General features: G+C 38.8%; 1 protein-coding gene across 19 annotated transcripts in view; it reads left to right on the top strand.

The window, feature by feature from the left end:
• The window catches only part of mbnl1 (muscleblind-like splicing regulator 1), a 73,578-nt gene that overhangs the window by 36,915 nt on the left and 14,850 nt on the right, over positions 1–21,813 (top strand). For all 19 annotated transcript variants that reach the window (XM_017495598.3, XM_017495586.3, XM_017495590.3 and 16 more), the window contains 2 exons: positions 17,820–17,990; positions 20,021–20,254. In XM_017495598.3, the coding sequence (XP_017351087.1) occupies positions 17,922–17,990; positions 20,021–20,254 (303 nt within the window). In that variant the 5' untranslated portion in view covers positions 17,820–17,921. The remainder of the gene's footprint in view (positions 1–17,819; positions 17,991–20,020; positions 20,255–21,813) is intronic.

Genomic DNA, 21,813 nt, shown 5'->3' with positions numbered 1-21,813 from the left:
AGCAAAGGGAAAAGCGGTGATGTCATAGAGGAAGCTGAAGAACTTTAAACAGGAGCCAAAAGAATGTTCCTTTCCACTTCAGTCCCCTCAGGCAGGGCCGTAACCACTTCCTTAAGAACTCTCACTTTTCCACAAGGATCTCGTCTCACGCTGAGGCCCCGTCCACACGTCCAGTCACTTTTGAAAATATTCAAAGATTGTATTTTCGAGTGGAACGCACATTGGAGGCGTGTCAGTAAGAAAACATGGCGGAATGAAACATACTCAGAAGCGAGTATGTGTTTGGTAGTTGTAGCAAGTTATTGTCAGGCTTTTTTATTTACAATAAAACAAGCTAATTGTCTGCACAAAATACGATAACATTGTACAATTACAATATAGTACGTAACGATAAAGTTAACAGTGGCTTCAAAAATCTATTACAAATATGTTTTTTTTAAAAAAAAGCAAAAAACACACCTGCATTCTTTGTTCTTCATTTTCTAGAAGTAGACTTAAAGAACCTTGCTGTGTTTTTTGTAGTTAATTAAGAGAAGGTACACCGCCATCTTGCTTTGAACAAAGTGACTTGAACGCACCTGACGTCATAATTACGAATTCCCGACTCGTAAATACGAACTTCCCAGGAGGTCTTGAACTCACAGTAAGAGTAGGCTGAAGGCTGGACTGGATTGGGAAGTGGAGCGGTGTTTTGGCTCGCCAGTGGAATCAGGATCACATGAGTCCTAAGTGTAGACTGATGAAAGCTACAGCTTAAGGTTATGCTCGAATGCAAAGTTGGCAAATTCTTCTCCAAAATCTCTGTTTGTGGAGCAGTTCGTAGCACCGGAGTGGCCAATTCTCACTGGAGTGTATCATATCCTCAGTGGTTAAAGGCTCTGTGTTACTGATCAGAAGGTCAGGAGTTCAGCACTGTCAAGCTGCCACTGTTGGGCCCTTGGGCAAGGCCCTTAAAACTCAACTGCTCAGTTGTATAAATTAGATCAATGTAAGTCGCTCTGGATAAGGGCGTCTGCCAAATGCCGTAAATGTTAATATCCCGGCTCCTCTGCACGAAGGGTGTAATAATAACACATAATCAAATTAAATGGCAAACACTTTATCAAATAACAAAGTACAGACCGCAAAGTAAAAACCTGAATCCTAGTATGTTCCTAACACTCATAAAACCACACCAAAACAGTGAAAATGCTTGTTTTTTTTTAAAATAAATAAAATAAATAAAATTCTCCAACAATTTTAAAACAGTGTTTTTGTTTGGACAAATCATATAATATAATGGACATGTCATAATCAGCCCTAGCCCCAGAAATATGGTGATTGTTATGATATTTGGCCTGGTCACTTATTCCATTTTGGTTGTTCATTTTCTTCTGGAAATTCTTGAAATAACCCTAACCTGTATGTTAAGCTCTGTTCACTAATTTCCACATCTCTTTAGACTAGAATATGAACATCCCCAAATATACGGTATACATGTTAATAATTAGCAATATAAACAGTACTTCTAGAAATAAATAAACACATATCCATCCATCCATCCATCTTCTATACCACTTATCCTTTTCAGGGTCACAGGGAACCTGGAGCCTATCCCAGGGAGTATCGGGCACAAGGCGGGGTACACCCTGGACAGGGTACCAATCCATCGCAGGGCACAATCACATACACACTCACACACCCATTCATACACTACGGACATGTCAACCCGCCTACCATGCATGTCTTTGGACTGGGGGAGGAAACCGGAGTACCCGGAGGAAACCCAAACCTATGAATCGAACCCCCTACCTTGGAGGTGTGAGGTGAATGTGCTAACCACTGAGCCACCAAACAAATTTCCTTTTGCTTTATAGACTTGCCTTTTTGGCTTTATAGACTTACCTTTTTTGACTTTATAGATTTGGCTTTTTTTTTTGTTTTTTTTTTGCTTGCTTTATAGACTCTTAGGAAAAACCACAGGTTCCTAAATGTTCATTTATTAAATGTTTCTGGCTTTCTCAAGCGGTTTTGTTTTACAACCCTTTTAAAAAGAAAAAGGGATATAGATAGAGTTTTCCTCCTAAAAGGCATAAATCAAAGACCTATCCATGGTTCTAGAAGAAACCTTTTTTTCCCCAAGAGTGTATTTATAAATGACATTTTAAGCATCTTTATTTCTTAATATTTCTGTGGCTGATGCTTTTATCTGAAGCAATAGTGTACATATGAGCATTTTTTATTTTTTGAGGGTCTTGCTCAGGGACTCAAGGGATTTGGATTCATATCCTTCTGATCAATAGCCCAAAAGCCTTAACAACACAACACCGAAGTAAAAGTCATCTTGAGAAAGTATAAAGGATATATACGACTCCTTAAACTGCTGAGTCAAATGCAGTGGAGTCATGTGCTGTCTGTGGCCTGTGCTAATTGTACTGTGCGATGGTGTAGTTAGCAGCTCTCACCATGGAGAAAACAAAGGATGTGAGTGCAGTATGTCACGTTTGCAGAGTGACATGCTTACTCAGGCAAACATTAGTCTTGCTTTCAGCTGTCGTGAAGTGTGTAGTGACAACTGGAGAAGATATGGTTTCACCACACAATCAAACACAGAGCGACGACTTGACACACTGTCAGAAACCAAGCAAGAATAATAGCAGGTCTAAACTTTCCATAGGTGAGCGATGATAAGCAGTGTGTTAAATAGTTGTGTGCCACCAATATAGATGATGTGTTTTGTCATATTTAATGTTTCAAATTTTTAACATGAAAATACAGTACGTGTCACATATGCTGCAAGTCAAAACAAGACATTCAGTATATTCTCATGTTAATTACACAATTTACATATCAATTAATAATAGGATAATGTGCAAAGTATTTCTACTTCTTCTTCTTATTATTATTGTTATTATTTAACCGTATAATTGAATCATCTCACAACAACTGCTGTGGTAAAGTCATTCTCTTTAAATATTTGTCATGAGGAAAATGAGTAGTCAGGCACTTCCTTATCTGCTAAAAGCAGCAGCCACACACAATCTCTCACACTTTATCCTGTCTCAGTTACAGCTGTCTATCTTCAAGATACACCTCCTGTTACACACCCTCACTGCATCTACAGCTTACATCACAACACACCCTGTATGAACACTATTAGTGTGTGTGTTTACTATGCTAAAGCATGGGTTCTTCACACACACACACACACACACACACACACACACACACATATTATGGCAATCTGCCACTCCTATTCTCCTCCCACACTGCACACACTGATAGCATAAACAAAGGCACTTTTTATGTGAACGCTTTAATTCCTCATCCTGTGTACCAAGAGGCCAAGCGTAAGGAATAGCGATACTGCCACCACCATGCTTCACTGTGGGGAAGCTGTTCTCATTTGGTCTACATCAAAAAAATTGCTATATTCTATCCTCCATCATTCACACTATACACCATCCCTCCATCATTGACATTATATACCATCCCACTATCATTCTCACTATACACCATCAATCCAACATTCACATTATATACCATTCCTCCAACATTCACATTATATACCATCCCACTATCATTCTCACTATACACCATCCCACTATCATTCACATTATACACCATCCCACTATCATTCACACTATACACCATCCCACTATCATTCTCACTATACACCATCCCACTATCATTCACATTATACACCATCCCTCTATCATTCACACTATACACCATCCCACTATCATTCTCACTATACACCATCAATCCAACATTCACATTATATACCATTCCTCCAACATTCACATTATATACCATCCCACTATCATTCTCACTATACACCATCCCACTATCATTCTCACTATACACCATCCCACTATCATTCTCACTATACGCCATCCCACTATCATTCTCACTGTACACCATCAATCCAACATTCACATTATATACCATTCCTCCAACATTCACATTATATACCATCCCACTATCATTCTCACTATAAACAATCCCACTATCATTCTCACTATACACCATCCCACTATCATTCTCACTATACGCCATCCCACTATCATTCTCACTATACACCATCCCACTATCATTCTCACTGTACACCATCCCACTACCATTCTCACTATACACCATCCCACTATCATTCTCACTATACACCATCCCACTATCATTCCACTATACACCATCCCACTATCATTCCACTATACACCATCCCACTATCATTCTCACTATATTCTATCCCTCCATCATTTTCACTGTCCCTCCGATACAATAATCCATCTGTCATTCATGAATAAGATGATAACAGTCACTCCCTCTCTCTCATTTCATTCTTTCTTTTTCCCCTGTTTAACTCGCCATCTGTCTATCTTGCAAAAGGCATTCCATACCTGTCTAGAGCCAGGAAATATGGGTTGTCTGAGATGACAGTAATTATCGTGTTAGCTGTCAGTCTCTGTCATGTTGTCATGTTTTCATCGATCCTCCTCTTCCTGTCTCTTTCAATCTCTAGCACTTTTGCTGTACATGTGCTGTTAAGATCACATGCCAAAATTCATGTGTCATGTGTGTAATTCATGCATGACTCACTACACCTTTCCTAACACACACACACACACATCTGTCAATACATTTCCAAAACGTGAAGGAAATGTTTATTAAGACTAAGTGTTTTAGTCTCTGTGCTGAATACCAAGGTGATATTTGAAGCTATTAGCAGTGGTTGCTGCTCCTTCTGCAGCCTGAGGAACTCAAGACCCCCCCCCCGTTCTCTCTCTCTCTCTCTCTCTCTCTCTCTCTCTCTCTCTCTCTCTCTCTCTGTCTCTCTCATACACACACACGCACATCCATGCACATGCATAAATACATCTGTTGGCCACATGCTGTATGGCTACCATGTCACAGTAGGATTATGGGATGCCTGTGACAGATTACAGTAGGATTAAGACACCAGAGGACACAGTCCACTGTAATACAGTATACATTAAACCTCTTTCTCTGTTTCTCATTGTCTCGCTCTGAATCTAAATCTTACATTTACATTTATTCACTTAGCAGACGCTTTTATCCAAAGCGACTTACAAATGAGAAAAATACAAGCAATCTTAATTTATTAGGATGGAAAATGTGTATTGCCAGAGCCTGAATTTAAAAATATTTGAACACTTAAGCATAAACCAGTAGACAGCTGAACATTCCAGTGGGTTATATAATCATATGATATTATCAATGTTGCATCTCAGTTTGCCTACTTACACCGTGCACTAAAATTATGCACCCTTTATGTGACCAATAAGTGCACACTTTTGGGTGAGCATGTACTGGGACATACTAACACGTCATGTAATGGAAGAGAACGTTGTTGTCTAGTTATACACACTTTCACTGTAAACACACTCCTCCTTGCATTTCAGCTTTTCTTCATTCATTTTTCCTTGTGTAATTTATACTATATAATTAAACGTGCCATTCCCGCGATTTATTTTTCCACACTTTGTTTAAACAGAGGGGCATGGTGCCTGTGTGGTTAGCACATTTGTCTTTCACCTCTGGGGTTGGGGGTTTGAATCCTGCCTCGGCCCTGTGTGCGCAGAGTTTGCATGTTCTCCCCGTGTCTCGGGGGTTACCTCCGTGTACTCCGGTTTCCTCCCCTAGTCCAAAGACATACATTGTACGCTCATACGTCAAAAAGCAAACCATCACAAAACTCTTCCTTCCTCACACAAGGAGTTGTGGGCAATATTAACTGAAAAAGTGTCCATAGATACACACTTCTCTAAAAATCTACCAGAAATACTCCAATCCGGGTCCCTTTGGGATCCTCATTTCAACATACTAGGATTTGGGACACACTAATTCTAATCTCAGATGCTATGTTGTATGGATAGTAAGCGAATTGGGATGCAGAAGTTGTCTTTGGTATTGTGTATTTAGTGCAATGTAATGTTTATACTGAGGCACCATTTAAAAGATCATGCTCATTACGGTAAAGTGCAGAGATTTATACATTCTAATGTATATTATATTCTAATGAATATAGTCTTATAGTATACAGCATGAAAGAAACGGCTGTTTTATGTGGATTTAAAATGCTAAAGTGCAGTACAGACTGTAAAGAGTCAACAGTGGAGTCTCTCTCTCTCTCTCTCTCTCTCTCTCTTTCTCTCTCGCTCTCTCTCTCTCTCTTTCTCTCTGTCTCTCTCTCACACACAGTCAAACATAATTAGGAACCCGAGTGTGTTTTTACTCAGAACGGTACAAACCATTTGTAGAGCTGTTTTCGTACTTATTTGCATATTTCAAGTTCACCTTTTCTCTCCTTGACTTTCTCTTTGTGAATTTATTTTGCAGCTGGAATAATTGTTGCTGTAAGTAAGAAATATTTTGTTTCCACTCCATTTTTTTTCAGATGCAGTGTCTGTTTTGTAATTCTGATCAAAGTAAAAGGGAGAAAGACCTCTGTTGCTAGGTTACCATGGCCATCACAGACACAACAAAGTGTGTGCATGGAGAGCTGGGCTGCGAGTGTGCGTGTGTGTATATGTATGTGTGTGTGTGTGTGTGTGTGACTGACAGACACATGGCCAATATATGATCTTGACCAAGGATAATATTTACACCTATTCTTGTAGCACTCAGCAGCGTGTGTGTGTGTGCCTGTGTGTGTGTGTGTGTTCACACAGTTTTGTGTTCATCTCGTTAGGAGGCCAGCGACTGATTCACACCTCCATTCTCTTTGTTGTGACTAAAAACATTGTGGCTACAAAATCCTGGTCCCCATTAGAGAAAGGATTTAAAACATAAAGGAGGTTCAAACACATTTTATACACATACGAGATTAATCAGACATTTACACACAACATAAACCCAATATTACAACTCGCTTCTGCACTAAATGACGCGAATGCACAAGTGAAATTGAACTTAAGGTGCTAGGTATGACTGATAAGTCACGTTGACAAACTAAAGCATAAAGAATTCACAATGCTGTATTACAATAGTGTACTCATTGTAATATTCTTTCAGGAGATCAGGTTTTCACTTTTTTTTTTTTTACACATGTTGGAGTTAATAAAGAAAATGTGAATATTTGGTTTAATTTGTGCATTTTCTCATCAACTAAAATGCCGTTGACTGATATTCACTGCCTTTTTACTCAGAGTAAAATTGACTAAAATGAATAAATGAGACACGACGAAATATCGACTACATTTAAACGATATTTTCATCAGAAGACAAAAACTATTTTCTGACCTAATTCCAATGTCTGGATATTCTTAAGAATTCAAAGTTTGTTGCTCTCTGAAAGGGTGTCTTTGCATTATTATACTATTATATTATCAATATATCATAAAATGGTCTTAAAATGACACTAATATCGTTTATCGCAGTTATTTCTGGGACAATATATCATACAGATATATTAAATTATATTATAAATGATATCTGTATGATATATAATACAGATATAAAAGTAGTTATCATGACAAGCTTACATGTAGGAAGCAGGAAGCCTTTTGGGCTTTGGCCTACTGTGTGGTACCGTTACCATAGAAACAGCTGTAAATAATGTTGTGTTGTCAAGCCCTTGGCCCACTTTTATGGAGAAGTGTGAACGAAATACATTTTTTTATGTTATTGGAGCTAAGGACTAGAAAGTATGCCACATTTTAACGGTGATTTCAAAACAATTGTGTTTGAAATGCCTTGTTGAAACATTTTGGGTTTATGGGGCTCCTCATTGAAGTATTAGAGCCTATATTTGTGTTACTGGTTATAACTGCCTGGGAACATCGCCAGTGTGGCTGCTGAGTGGACAGACATTGATATGTGATATATATATGATAGAAATCTGTGATTTTTGTATATACATATAGTATTGTCTTTTACCTCTGCTAGCACACCATATTATTTCAGATATAAGCTGCAATTATCCATGTAATCATCTGTGTGTATGTTAGATACCTATAACATCAGATATGTGGCTCACAGATGACATCATTTTTATGCCAAAACCCAGAAACGAGTTAGCATTTTAGCCCTTCCGGTTCCATCGTCCCAAAGTCAATGGGGTTTTTAATGGGATTTTGGTTAAAACCCTGAAATAAGGTCTGTGGTGAACACAAGCTCAAAATATTTTCACGTTTTATTCAACAACATAAAATACTCCAGTAATACCCCACTCATTATTTTTTAAAGATTTCACGTGTATTGAAAAAGGCGATTGTTAACATGTTGCTAAATGGGACAGCAGTTGTCGGGGGCATTAAACGTCATCACACCGAACAGGAAAAAACTAAAAAACTTTGCAGATAAACTGGTTCAGGTATGCTATGCACAATCCAGCCCCCCACCCCCACCCCCCCCAAAAAAAAAATAAATAAAAAAGTGGATGAAGATTCATCTCCAGAGTAAATCCGTATTATGGAAAAATTTTAAATCAAGTCTGGAAAAGTTATCGGAAGCTTGGTGAAGTTGTGTAGTTTGTTTATAGTGTACGGTCCGATTGTATTTAGGCTTCAAACTTCATAAAAGTTGTGTTCATTTGTGAAAATTATCTTGATGGACAAAACTTGTTAGTATTGTAATCTTTTGCTGATCACAGAGCTTATTTTTTGTGATAATCCAAAAAAACTTTTGGGTTTTTGTCGAGGGAACCAGTGTGAGGATTCTGGCACAAAATGGCGTCATCCCTGCACCTCTCTATTAGAGTGTGTATAAAGACAGGTGTTGTTTTTTTTTGAACACGTAGATGTCTGTGTGCATAGCAGCAGGGTGGGGGAATGATTACAAAGAGTGAGTCAGCTTCTTGGGATATCTGGGCTACGACTGGACAGCACTCTTCCTGTGCACTACAAAGTGCTTAGTCACCAAAGCTCCAAGAGACAGGAAATCCATCCAGCCCTCTATCTGACACATCAGTCGTTCTGAGAGAAGAGAAAGAGACAGAGAAATGGAGAGAGGTAGAGAAAAGGACAGAGAGAGAACAGAATGTGTAGAGCTTCATGTTTCTGTTGACACAGCATCATGTTTTTTTATTCAAATAATAATAATTAAATATGCACCGATTACTAAATTTCTCAGCCTATATCGATAACCGATTATTCAGAGTGATATCGGCCAATACCGATATTGTTCTGCATTTTATGCCTCCTTTTAAATTAATAATAATTAATTCTACAATTCTGAGAAATAATGCAAATAAAACTGTATTCCTGTGAGATGCTAGCAGCTGTGTGTCATGCTAATCTCACAGGGGGACGTTGCTAGCTCAGTTACAGTGGTGTTTAATAGGGGGAAATCTTTAACATACAGGACAACTGTCAGTTTTCACTAAAAAACTGATAAACTAACAAACACTGGACTCAAAAGCAGCTATACGACGCAGTCGTATGACTCGGAGACTTGGTTAGTTAGCAAGCTATACAGTGACGAGCATGATGGTGTTGACAGAGGAATTCGCATGAAAGTTGAAACTTTGGAGTCTGATCCATTTGAGCAGAGTGTACAAATGAGCAGGTGAGAGAGCTGAATTGACTAAAAAACCAAAGCGCCGCTGCATCACTGTCTTTAGGTAGAGATGAAGCAAGGACTAAATCCCCCTGGCACCACTATCAGCAGGCAGTCATTGTGAGTTGTGTACGTAACTGTTAACCAAAGTGAAAATATACCATGTCGAGGAAAGTGTGTAAACAAAACGATCAACTCAGAATGGATCAACTCAGGGTGGATCTTTCTTCAAGGAAGTGACTCTGTATCAAGCCTGAAGCTCAGCTCTGATCACAAACGTTGTGATGAAAACAACATCCCTCTATGCAGAAAAAAAATAATAAAGAGCAAACCTATAAAATAAGGAGTAAACCTTAGCCATGCACCTACTTTGTCACTCAAAATAATGAAAACAAGGTTTATGGCCTGTGCTGTTGCAGTCAGGTGGCCTAATGTTAGCAATGATCGCTCTGCTAATAATAACAATAAAGCAATATGATATCACATATAGGCTAGGAGCGGTATCTACTTATTACCGTGAAATTCAGAGAGAATAAAATACCCGTGACTCAGCAGAAGGTCTGCACCATTAAGTATCTTAGAGTGCACTGGGAAACACTGAACCAGGATCAGGCTCGCTGTGTTGATCAGCCATGCTCTAAAAAAAGCACACCTGATTCAGTTATTTTTTTTTAAATGCTGTTAGAGGAAGGGAACCTGATAAGGGTCAAAGGAGGTCATTGCGAGCTGACAGCAGCTCAGTTCCTTCATTCCCTTCTATAAAACCTTGTGCTTGTAAATCCCTCTTCAGAATCTCTCTCTCTCTCCCTCCTCCGTTTTTCTTTCTCTCTCTTCTAAGTTTATTTCTCCAACATTTCCACATGTTCGGTTGATTGCCTCAGGCCTCGTCACACCTTTCCTAAACATTTTTCCCTTCTCAGACACAGAACATGCGTGGACATGCTGTAACCTTAATCTTGCTAACATCTATCCTTCAAGCAACAGCTTCTAAAATGTGTAACACTGCTTTGTAAGGTGTGTTTTTTATTATTTATTCTTTTGAACTAGTTGCTAAGCTCTGTAAATATTTTCTATACATTTGCAGATGATTGAATATTTTTCCTAAAGTCAGAAGGTTCAGGCTGATCTGAATGTATAGTATTAGATACATTTCCCCATGAATGAATCCTTCATATATGAAGTTTAGTAGAACAGAGAACAGAGAGCTACATAACTATACAAAGATCCTGTAAGAGATCCTTTTGTCCTTTCCGTTTCAAGTGGAATCATATCGGAATTAAATTTAAAATAGTTTTTTATTGCAAATTGTTTTTAATGCATACTATTCACATAATTCTGCCAAGACATACCAGTACAGGCAGTAGTATGGACATTAGCATAAACTGGAGTATGTAGCATCTGCTGAAGTCATTAGGGAACATGGCCCCTGTTTGGAAGAGAGAATGCTGAACACAGCACTTCAGCCTCACACATCCAGTCTGTCTTGCTTTCTCTCTCTGCAACATTGGTACAGTATACAGTTAAAATGAAAATTATTCAACCCCCATTGTAAATCAGGTTTACTGTCAAAATTTGCAGACTTTAAGCTGTTTGCAATGAACAAATCAAACAAAAGCTATTGAAATAGTTCAAAATAATGAATACTTCAAGTGGTTTCCCCAAACTCAACTGAAAATGCACCTTATAATGATTTCTCCAGTTTCAAAATTATTCAATCCCCTGAATAGAATCCCTCACAACGGCACAGATATGCAAAACAGGTTCATTGGTTCATGAGTTGCTCGAGGTGTGCTTGAGCTGGAACACATGAAATACCTGAACTGGCTAGGGGTAGAAAATTGTGAAATACCTGGACTGAGCAGAAAAAGGAAGCTATCAGTGGCTGCAACCAGATTTCTGAGAAGGCCGGTTGTGAAAAAAACCTCGAATGGCTGCAAAAGACCTGTAGCAAGACTTGGTGGCAACAGGCACTGAGGTTTCAGTGAGCGTAGTAAGGTGCGTACTAAACGCAGAAGGTTTCCATGCCAGAACTCCAAGACGTACACCACTACTGACCAAAAAGCACAAGAAAAGTCACTCAAAATCATATAAATAAGCCACAGAAGTTTTGGGATTCTGTTCTATGGAGTGATGAAACAAAACTTTTCGGCACGATAGATCAGCGGTATGTCTGGTGAAAGAGGAATGAAGAATGAACACTCTGTCCACAATCAAGTATGGTGGTGGCTCTGTGATGCTCTGGGGCTGCTTTGCATCCTCTGGCACTGGAAACCTGCAGTGTGTGGAAGCTAAGATGGATTCATTGAAGTATCAGATAATCCTAGGAGAGAACGCCATGCCGTCTGAGAGGAAGCTGACGAGGGTGGTTTATGTTTTGTGCACTGTGTGAAATAGGATGTAATGGACATAAATCCACTTATGTAAAAAGCACTTAATACGCACTTGACCACTAAGTGGCGTGGCTGTATCCTCTATAGGCACTTTGTTCAAGGGAAAGGTAAGAGTTACAGCCTCTGTTGTTTCAGGAATCAGAATCGAGGTGTATTTAGTATTGCTGCTTGAGCATTTGTTCAACCACTTAACAAAGGGATGCGACAACGGACAGCAACACACGTCTCTCCAGCAGGAGTGTGTCTGTCAGTATGATGTTATTTTAGCCAGCCTGACCTATGCAACACTTGTAACCTGTCAAATACGAACCAGCCTTAACGCGTGCTGGGGCAAACATCTGCAATTTCAAAATGTTGACATTTCCTGCAGTCCTGAGACGATTGACAATGGTATCGTGAACTGCCACGAGATGACATGAAAATGTTGTATAGTGATTTCAATTTATCATTTTATCGAATAGGATTTTGTTCAATATTATACATTAGGATACGTATAATTATTGTTTTATTCATCACATAGATATTCAGCTTTATATTAATGCATTCTTTTCTCTTAAATTAGTTTATTGCGATTTGATTTGTTAGCTGGCGTCCTCGTGTCATACTGTCCTTATGTACGTACATGTCCTGCTCACTCTGAATGAATTAGTATTGACGGATCAAAAGGTGACTATTCGAAGATTTGAGGAGCAGCTTGCATGCTATTGTTTTCTTCCAGTTTTGATGGCATAAACATAGGCATTCATTTAAAAGACTGACACAACGATGACTTATGAAAGTCTTAAAGAGCTTCATGCTTAGACTGAGGATCAGAATCGATCTGATGACTGTGAGTCATGTGTTCCAGTGCAAGTTGTTTATGTAGCGCTACATATTTCATTGTACTGCCTGTTTTTCAGCACTGCTATTGTGCTGTAGGTGAAAAATGTTGACTTTTTTTTCTCCAAAGATCCTTCCTGTGTTAAATGGAACAAGGTGCATGGCACATAATGGCTGCCTCAGAGAAGCACGAAAACATACTTTGTTTCTGGGTCAGTGGAAAATGACGGCCCCGGTTCATATGTTATCTTCCTTAATTGACTTGCTTATGTTGTGTGCTGATAGAAAGCTATTCATAGCTCAGTAAATACCCATAAAATGTGACGCAACTTCTGAAACAATTTCTGAGTCATTTGAGTAAAAGCAAAGTATTTTGAAGCTTCAGGTACTGTGACAGTCCAGCCTTCATGTTGTGCAGCCACTTCTGTAATTGGCTTTGATAGAACTGAAAAAGCAGTTTCAGGTACTCAGGGTGCTTGTATTGATTTTTGCTTTACCATCTAATGATGATTCATGATTCTACACAGGAGCAGGTTTGGGCTCGGAGCAGTGGCGATTCCTTTTCTAATAGTGTGCTGGACTTGTTGGAATTGTTGGACTGGTTTAATAGGTTTACAGACTGTTCAGTTGTTTAGTGTTGTTCAGTGACGGGCCAGGTAGAAATGAAATCAGGTTCTGTTGTGGCTGTTTTAGGAAATAAAGATTTGTAAGAGGTGAGGGTGGTGTGTGCGAATATCCAATCTGTGCTCATTTATTCCTTGCCCTATGCTAAGTCAGGGTTACTCCTGTAGCACCTGTCATCATCCTTTGAGCATCATGCTGTATAATTGGAATTAGTACTGATGTGGAAGTGGTGCATTCATACAAATATTACTTTCATTCAAAATGACTTGTATCCTGTACACACTGAGCTGCCAGTTTAACACTTTGGGAAGTCCTGATCTTAAAATCTAGATGTATAACCAAGGAAATAAATTACTTAGGGCGCATGGTGGCTTAGTGGTAAGCACACCTCCAGGGTTGGGGGTTTGATTCCCACTGTGGCCCTGTGTGTGTGGTGTCTGCATGTTCTCCCCTCGTGCTGCGGGGGTTTCCTCCGGGTACTCCGGTTTCCTCCTCCAGTCCAAAGACATGGATGGTAGGCGGATTGGCATATCTAAAGTGCCCATAGTGTATGAATGAGTGTGTGAATGTGTGTGCACGGAAGGAGCCTCCCCTGGGCAATGTTCAGTATCATACTGCTGAGCGGCTAATCCTTAAACCATGATGGTTCCACTATGAAGTGGAACCTCAACACGAAAAGAAGAAGAAGAAATTACTTTCCCAAATCCCAAATAGGTGTGAGGTTTCCAACAAATTGTCATAAAAACTGAGAACAGAAGAGAGTGCTTACAGTTTATAGAAGGAGTATGTGCATGTCTGTGGAATAAGTCTCTCAATCAGAAACTGCTAAGTGACACAAAGTGGTGCGTCTGATTTAGGTAGAAATGGTAGGACAAGCTGGTGTCTTGATATTTTTAGTCACACAGTATGAGGAACACAAGTGTATGTATAAACAATAGTGAAGCATTGTTGCTACAGCACTTGAAATCTGTCCTCTGCCACTCCATCGATTCCTCGTTGGTTTATAAGTGTGGAGATACGTTTCCACTTCTCTTGATTTATTTTCGTCTTGTTTCACGTGTGTCCTGCATTGTAGTTAATGTTTATTTTCCTTTACAGAACACCTGTTCTAGTTCCCATGCTGTGTCTGAACGTGCTATATAGACAGTTTTATATACAGCGCTATGAGGCAGCAGTGAGAGAGACACTGAAGTGAATTCAGACAACACAGTCTAGACAGCACTCTGAAACATAAACTATTCCAATACAGTTACTTAACAATCTGAAACCATGTAAATACGCCACTAACCACTAACCTCTCAGCTTTTGTGTATTTAAATAGCATTTTTATTTTATTTACATTACCTTTTACATATCCAGCCTGTACGTTTTGAGCTGGAAGAAATCTCTATGGGATTACTGTGCCCTGTGTATAATAGCATAATGAATTATTCAGGGAATCAAATTTGTCCACTGAGAACAACTCAAATTCAGGCTCTGCACTAGTCTTGTTTCCTTGCGTCCGTATTTCCTGTTTCAGAGAGTCAAGCTGTTTTCAGCTCATGATTCTTGTCTGCGTTCTTAGATTATGATTGCGGATTTGCATAATTCGTATGACTAGATATTTTGTGCTGGAACTCCAGGGTCTGTGTAGGCCCTAACCACTCCTACATGAAGTGTGTGCTGGGTTCACTGCTGATGTCTCGCGCTTCCTTGCAGAGTATCACATGAGTGTATTAATAGTTGTAAATAGATAGTGAGGTGGAGCGCGCGGTGAGACGGGGACAGGACATACACACCAGGAACACACCAGGCATTCATCTGTTAGCAGACATGGGGGTAAGAGGAGAAGTGCTAGACAGCTGTCCTAAGAATATTGCGGTGCATAAAATATGCAAGCTCACTACAGAGAACTGCTTTATTCGTTATAGGAAACTAATACAATATTTTTTTATTTTATTTCCAAAGTAAGGTTTGTCATTTTTCAGTAATAGAAGTCAAAAATGTTTACTGCAGGAGTAGCAACAATAACGCATACAGTGCAATATACAGTTCCCTCTGAAAGTATTGGAACTGCAAGGCCAATTCTGTTGTTCTGTTAGATTGTGACATGTTCAAGTGGTCAAGTAGGTTTTTATTGTCATTCCTCTGTATAGCTTGTATACATCAGAAAGAAATGGTGTTTCTTCAGGACCAGTACGCAAGACTACATAAAGTGCAAATACACAACAGTGCGAGACGTGTACAAAACAAGAAATACACAGAACAAAACAATAAATACACAGGACAATAGATACACAGAACAAGGAGTGTAATTGTAAACATGGACTGTAGCTATGCTGTAATGCAGCAGCAATACTGGCAGCAAAAAAAGCCTTCAGGTCTGATGTTCTAAGTTGTTTAACAGTTTATCTAGATGTAAATACGAGAAAATCGTCTCATATCTATCGTCTCATATTCGTCTTTTGAGCTCAAACCCAGATGTCTTCGGTGTATAGCAAAAACAATAGAATTGGCCTTGCTGTTCCAGGACTTTCAGAGGGGATTGTATCAGATATACGTTATTAAAAGATGACAGCAGTTAACACTGTGTATAAGTTATCACCCATGCTGCCATTTTAATTAAATATAATAATCATAATTTCAAATAAAAAGCAAAGCAAATGATTAGGTGTCATTTGGGCTGTATGAAACTTTTTAGGGAATCATTTGAGGATAAGTAGATTCAGTAACATTTAGTAGTAGCAATTTGTATGAGTTTTGAAGAATAGTTCTTGGTAGTGGACCTGGTGAGTGTTATAATTTGTACGATACATTGTGATATTTAGTTTTGCTATAGGAGATTGCAGCAGAACACTACCGTTTAACACTATAAGCTTAAAGACTTATTGCTGAACTTTTTTTTAAAAAAAATTACAATGAAAAGCAGAAAGAATGTCCAGTCAGTTGAAAGTTCTCATGATACCTGCAACAGCTGAGAACGCTTTACTGCGGTTCTCAGCTTCAGTGCATCAGAGTTATTGGAGCATGATGCGGCTCCAAGCATCAAAGTTATTCTTGATGCTTGGAGATATGTTCATGATCATTTTTTAACTCAGATTTTCACTCAACGTTTGCAAAACTGAAAGCATTCGAATGTTTTTTTAAGGAAAAGAGGGAAAATTCACAGAAGCCTGATGAAACATACCTTTAGCAAAGTGTGTCATGTTACCAAGAAAATGGTAGCAAACAGGGAGAGGGAAAAAAACACATTTTACAGCAAAAAGTCAATGAAGAGGATGTCTCCATGCTAACAGCAAATAAATAATTAAAAAAAAAAAAACATATTGATCGAACTGCAGATATTGAACTGCAGAAATGTTTGGATTTATAAGCAACCAGCTGAATGTATAAGCTTACTTTTATATGTTAACAAATGAATATCAGTACAGTCCAGTCTGAAGTTGGTCCATGTCCATATTATACTGAACATAATAATTAACTTAACCAATTAAACTAACCACATTCATCAGCTGCATCACTGACTACGTTTACATGGACAGCAGTAATCTAATTATTGACCTTATTCTGAGTAAGACAATATTGTGATTAAGGTGTTTACATGAGTCGCATAGATGCATTAACGGCACACGTCATTACGTCCCCGCGCCACGCCATCCGACGTTCCCTCCAGAATTTCACGTATCAACATACAGTTCGTCTTCATTATGGAACCATATACAGTTTCAGGTGTTTTATTTTTCATTTTTACGAACGCTTCCAGTGCAGTTAATTATTTGTCATACTATACACGCAAATAGACGAATGTTTGGTTTGAAGCCATGGGCTGCATTCGAAGCCGCGTACTTACCTACTATATAGTAGTTGAAATACATATACAGTACCTACATACAATACATATGCCTACTATATAGTAAGTAAGTACGTGGTTTGGGACACAGCCGTGCTCTCTTGCTTGCTGTAAAACGGTTGAGCACTGCCGTGTGTGTACGTGTCCTGTCACAAAATGCGGTGAAAACTCCCACACAACGTTAATAGTGTGATTAAGGTGTGTACATGTCTGTAATGCACGTCAATAATGCGACTAAAACAGAAATACTCCACGTCTTAATTCGATTTGTGTTTACTTCGAGTATGACTTTAGTCAGATTAAGGTAATCAGAAATCTCTGTTTACATGCTAGTTTCTTAATCAGAGTATTGTCTTAATCAGGTTAATATCGGATTATTGTTGTCCATGTAAACGTACTGACTGCCTCACAGCCACATAAACAAATAAAGTCATTTTCACGAAGCCTGTAGAATAATAGCACGTTCCTCTGGGATAACGTTCCTCTGAGATCTGGGATCTCAGCTAATTTTACAGAGGCAGTGACTTAATGCTGGATCAAACACATCAGCTCTGAAAGTGTCAATTTAACAACTGCTGTGATGCAATATGATGGCAGAGGAATTATGGGTTATTATGAAATTCCTTCCCCACCCTATGAACCTCCCTCTCTTTTGTTTCCAGGGGCGCTGTTCCAGAGAGAACTGTAAGTACCTGCACCCGCCTCCCCACCTGAAGACGCAGTTGGAGATAAATGGCCGCAATAACCTGATTCAGCAGAAGAACATGGCCATGCTCGCCCAGCAGATGCAGATCGCCAGTGCCATCATGCCTGGCAGCCAGCTTCAGCCAATGGTGAGGAAGAGCTCTTACAGTGCATGTGATGCCTCATTACCTGTAAATTATGAACAGCGCCACAATCAAGAGACTAAATCAAATAATAAGAATATTTCTCAGCGATGAGAGGATCATGTTTACTCGCAATTTCTCGAAAAAACGTGATTTTCACCAGGTTTGAATGTTTGAAAAATATCGTTTGTGTACGCATGCCAACCATTAGGAAGTAGAAAAGCCGTTGCAATAAAAAAGCAATAAAGTTGAATAAGTTTTAATGTCCTGATCTTACGTTGGCCTTGCTGCCACTGTTTGTGCCATTTTCTTACGATACACATCATCATCGCATGGTAAATCCTCCTGATCGTCAGTGTTAATGAATGGAAGAGGTCAGAGGAGGTTTTGCGGTGCAGAAGACGCAGATTTCTGCTCTGACCTGCCCAAAGTTGCTTGCATAGCTAGCACGTCTACACACGATTGTGCCACTGAATGTTACCTGCTACAGATTAGCGGTATACGTTCGAACAACATGGTGTTATGAAATGATCTAAATACAGATTATTATTATATTATCTTAATAGTTGTAGTATATAATAATAATGCCACGCCTGTCGGCTTCTGTACCTGCCACTCGCCGAATAATGTACAGGTTACGGGGTGGCTTGGTGGTTAAGGCTCTGGGTTACTGAGTTCAAGCCCCAGCACTGCCAAGCTGCCACTGTTGGGCCCTTGAGCAAGGCCCTTAACCCTCTCTGCTCCAGGGGCGCTGTATCATGGCTGACCCTGCACTCTGTCCCCAACTTCCTGACATGCTGGGGTATGCAAAGAAAAGAATTTCACTGTGCATATGTATATGTGATCAATAAAGACTCATTATCATTATCATTATGATCTATGAGCAGTTGTGTTATAGTTAACACTACTGTAGGCTGCTGTACTGAGAGTCTGTGCAACAGACAATAAATAATTCTCAAACTAGCTATGAGATCTTTTTTCTTTGCTTTTTTTTGATACTGAGGGTTTGGAATAAGCTATGATGTACATGATGAAAAATAAGTCAAACATGCAAACATACTGTACACTATACTGTATACTGTTTACTCATTTGGTCTGGTTTCATCTTCAGAGGGCAGAAAGGATAAAGGATGAATCATTTCACCTGCTTGATTAGTAGTTGTTTTCAATATATTCTACAGTTTTGCTCTAGTTTGTGTGCTTTAAACCCAATTTACTGTATGAACAGGGTTGCAGATGACGTATTGCTATAGAGAAATGTAGAGAATTTTCAGCCTCTCCAGGGTTTTATTGGTCCTCATTATTTGTACTGTGACAGTATTTTTTTAACCTGTTTTAGTGTGCATTTGTAAAACTATGATCAGATTGTCCATGTGATGCAGCATTAGACAGTTACTGCAAATGAGTGATTTTCATTATGCACTCCGCTCTTAATAATCTAAAGTACTAGCTTGGTTATTTGAAGTAAAGGTGCACAGTGTGATTGATGAGACTCACCCTTCTAGTGTAAGATAATTGGAGCCTGCCCATGTACAAGTGTTTTGTTTTTAACAGCAATATTGTAATAGATGGGAGACAATTAGAATAATATATTTTTTTAGTTATATATTTTTGTTCATAGGTAATTGACAGATTTGAATCTATAATTTTAGAAACCATGCTAGATGTAGGTGTATAATGAGAATGCTCACCACACACCAGCTATTAGAGGAGAGGAGAGAGATGGAGATTATTTGGGGGCCATGATGGAGAAGGGCCAATGGGGGAATTTCACCAGGACACCGGGGTTATACCCCTACTCTTTTACAATAAGTGTCCTGGGAATTTTAATGACCACAGAGAGTCAGGACCTCGGTTTAACGTCAAAATGTGTGTTTTATTTAAAAGTAAATCAAAAGCATCCTCCAGTGGCAGTGTTTATTAACTTGGTGTGAAATGTGTTGTTATACATCAGATTAATAAACTCTATTCTATTCATTCATTTTCTCATTGCCTTTGTTTCTCTGTTTGTCTCTCTCACTCACTCTTTCCTGCAGTCTTTTTTCTCTGTCACGCCGAACTTAGCCACCAATGCCAGTGCAGCAGCTGCAGCAGCGGCGGCTACGTTTAACCCGTACCTGAGTCCCGTATCGCCAGCACTAATGCCCACTGCTGCTGACATCCTGCCCAGCGCGCCAGTCCTGATCGGTGGAAATCCCGCTGCTGTGGCACCTGTAACCTCCACAGCCAACACAGCTGCCCAGAAACTACTGCGCACTGACCGCCTGGAGGTATGACAAGGAGAGAAAGGGCAACATGTCTGTTACCGAGGCAGTTTGTGTCTAATAGCATTAATCAACTGGACTTTATTTTACAAAGCGTGTAACTTTGATGCACCAACTGGTGAATAAAGAGTAGCTCCAAAAGAACAAAATACCAGAAAAAAAAATAAAACAAAAACGTAAGTACAACATGGAGTTACATGTACTGTAACTTGAGTCATTTACATACCGCCACAAGGAATTCATTCTTCATTCCCATTTTATTCCATTCTAAATATTTACTTTGCACATATTGTGTTATATGAAATTTTATAATTAGATATCTTTCACTGCTTATCTGCTTCATCGGTTGTATGAAGGAGCTCCCTAGATGAGTGGGAAGCCGTTTAGTTATATTAAAATTTCATTTAGACATTCAAAATGAAAATGAATTACGAAAATAATCCTCTAAAGAATTTTAGTTTTTTTGCTTCATCTTCGTTTAATCATTTTTGTTATGGCACATCTGTAGCATGGCTGTATTTTGATCATATCAGTCTTGGTGTTTGTCAAACAACAGGAGGGGTTGTGATGTTTTCAGGGATCTCAATAACTGATTATACAGTTTAAAGAAAAAAGCCCTTATGGTGTTCATTAAAAACAAAATGCCCGTGGATGTTGCTGCCCCCTGCTGTACACATGCATCTAATGAACAGATCATTTGTCACCTGAACTAAAACCACAACAGTGTTGTCTTTGTGTGTGTGTGTGTGTGTGTGTGTGTGTGTGTGTGTGTGTGTGTGTGTGTGTGTGGAATGAATGATTAATTTCAGGGCGGATGAAGGAATATACGAAATAATAGTAGTAATAATAATAATACATTTTATTTTAAAAAAGCGACAGCCAAGTTCACTGAGTTCACCCAAATATAACATGCAAACACAATTCACAAAATACTAAAACACACTATTATATATATATATATATATATATATATATATATATATATATATATATATATATATAATAGTGTGTTTTAGTATTTTGTGAATTGTGTTTGCATGTTATAGTACTTCATTATAATATGTGTTTTATGTATAATATTGTGTGTGTGTGTGTGTATATATATATATATATATATATATATATATATACACACAATTATACATATATATATATATATATATATATATATATATATATATATATACACACACACACACAATATTATACATAAAACACATATTATAATGAAGTACTATGTAACCATGTCACACAGAGAATATGCAAGCCTGAAGAGATGAGTTTTTAAAGAACTTTTGAATCTTGAAATGGATTCACAGTTGCGGATGTGATGGAGAAGTGAATTCCAGAGCTTAGGGGCAATGTGACTAAAGACTCTTCCACCCACGGCGCTAAAGTTCATGTCCGGTATTGCTAGTAGACTTGCTGAGGAGGATCGCAGTAAGCAGGGAGGGGTGTCGTTCACTAAGAGTTTAGTGAGGTAAGTGGGAGCATGATTATGTAGGGCCTTAAATGTGAGAAGCAGAATTTTGAATTTAATTGGATAAATAGCACCATGTGATCTG

This window comes from Ictalurus punctatus, chromosome 20, assembly GCF_001660625.3.
Source record: "Ictalurus punctatus breed USDA103 chromosome 20, Coco_2.0, whole genome shotgun sequence".
NCBI lineage: Eukaryota > Metazoa > Chordata > Actinopteri > Siluriformes > Ictaluridae > Ictalurus > Ictalurus punctatus.
This window is presented reverse-complemented; position numbering and strand designations above follow the sequence as displayed.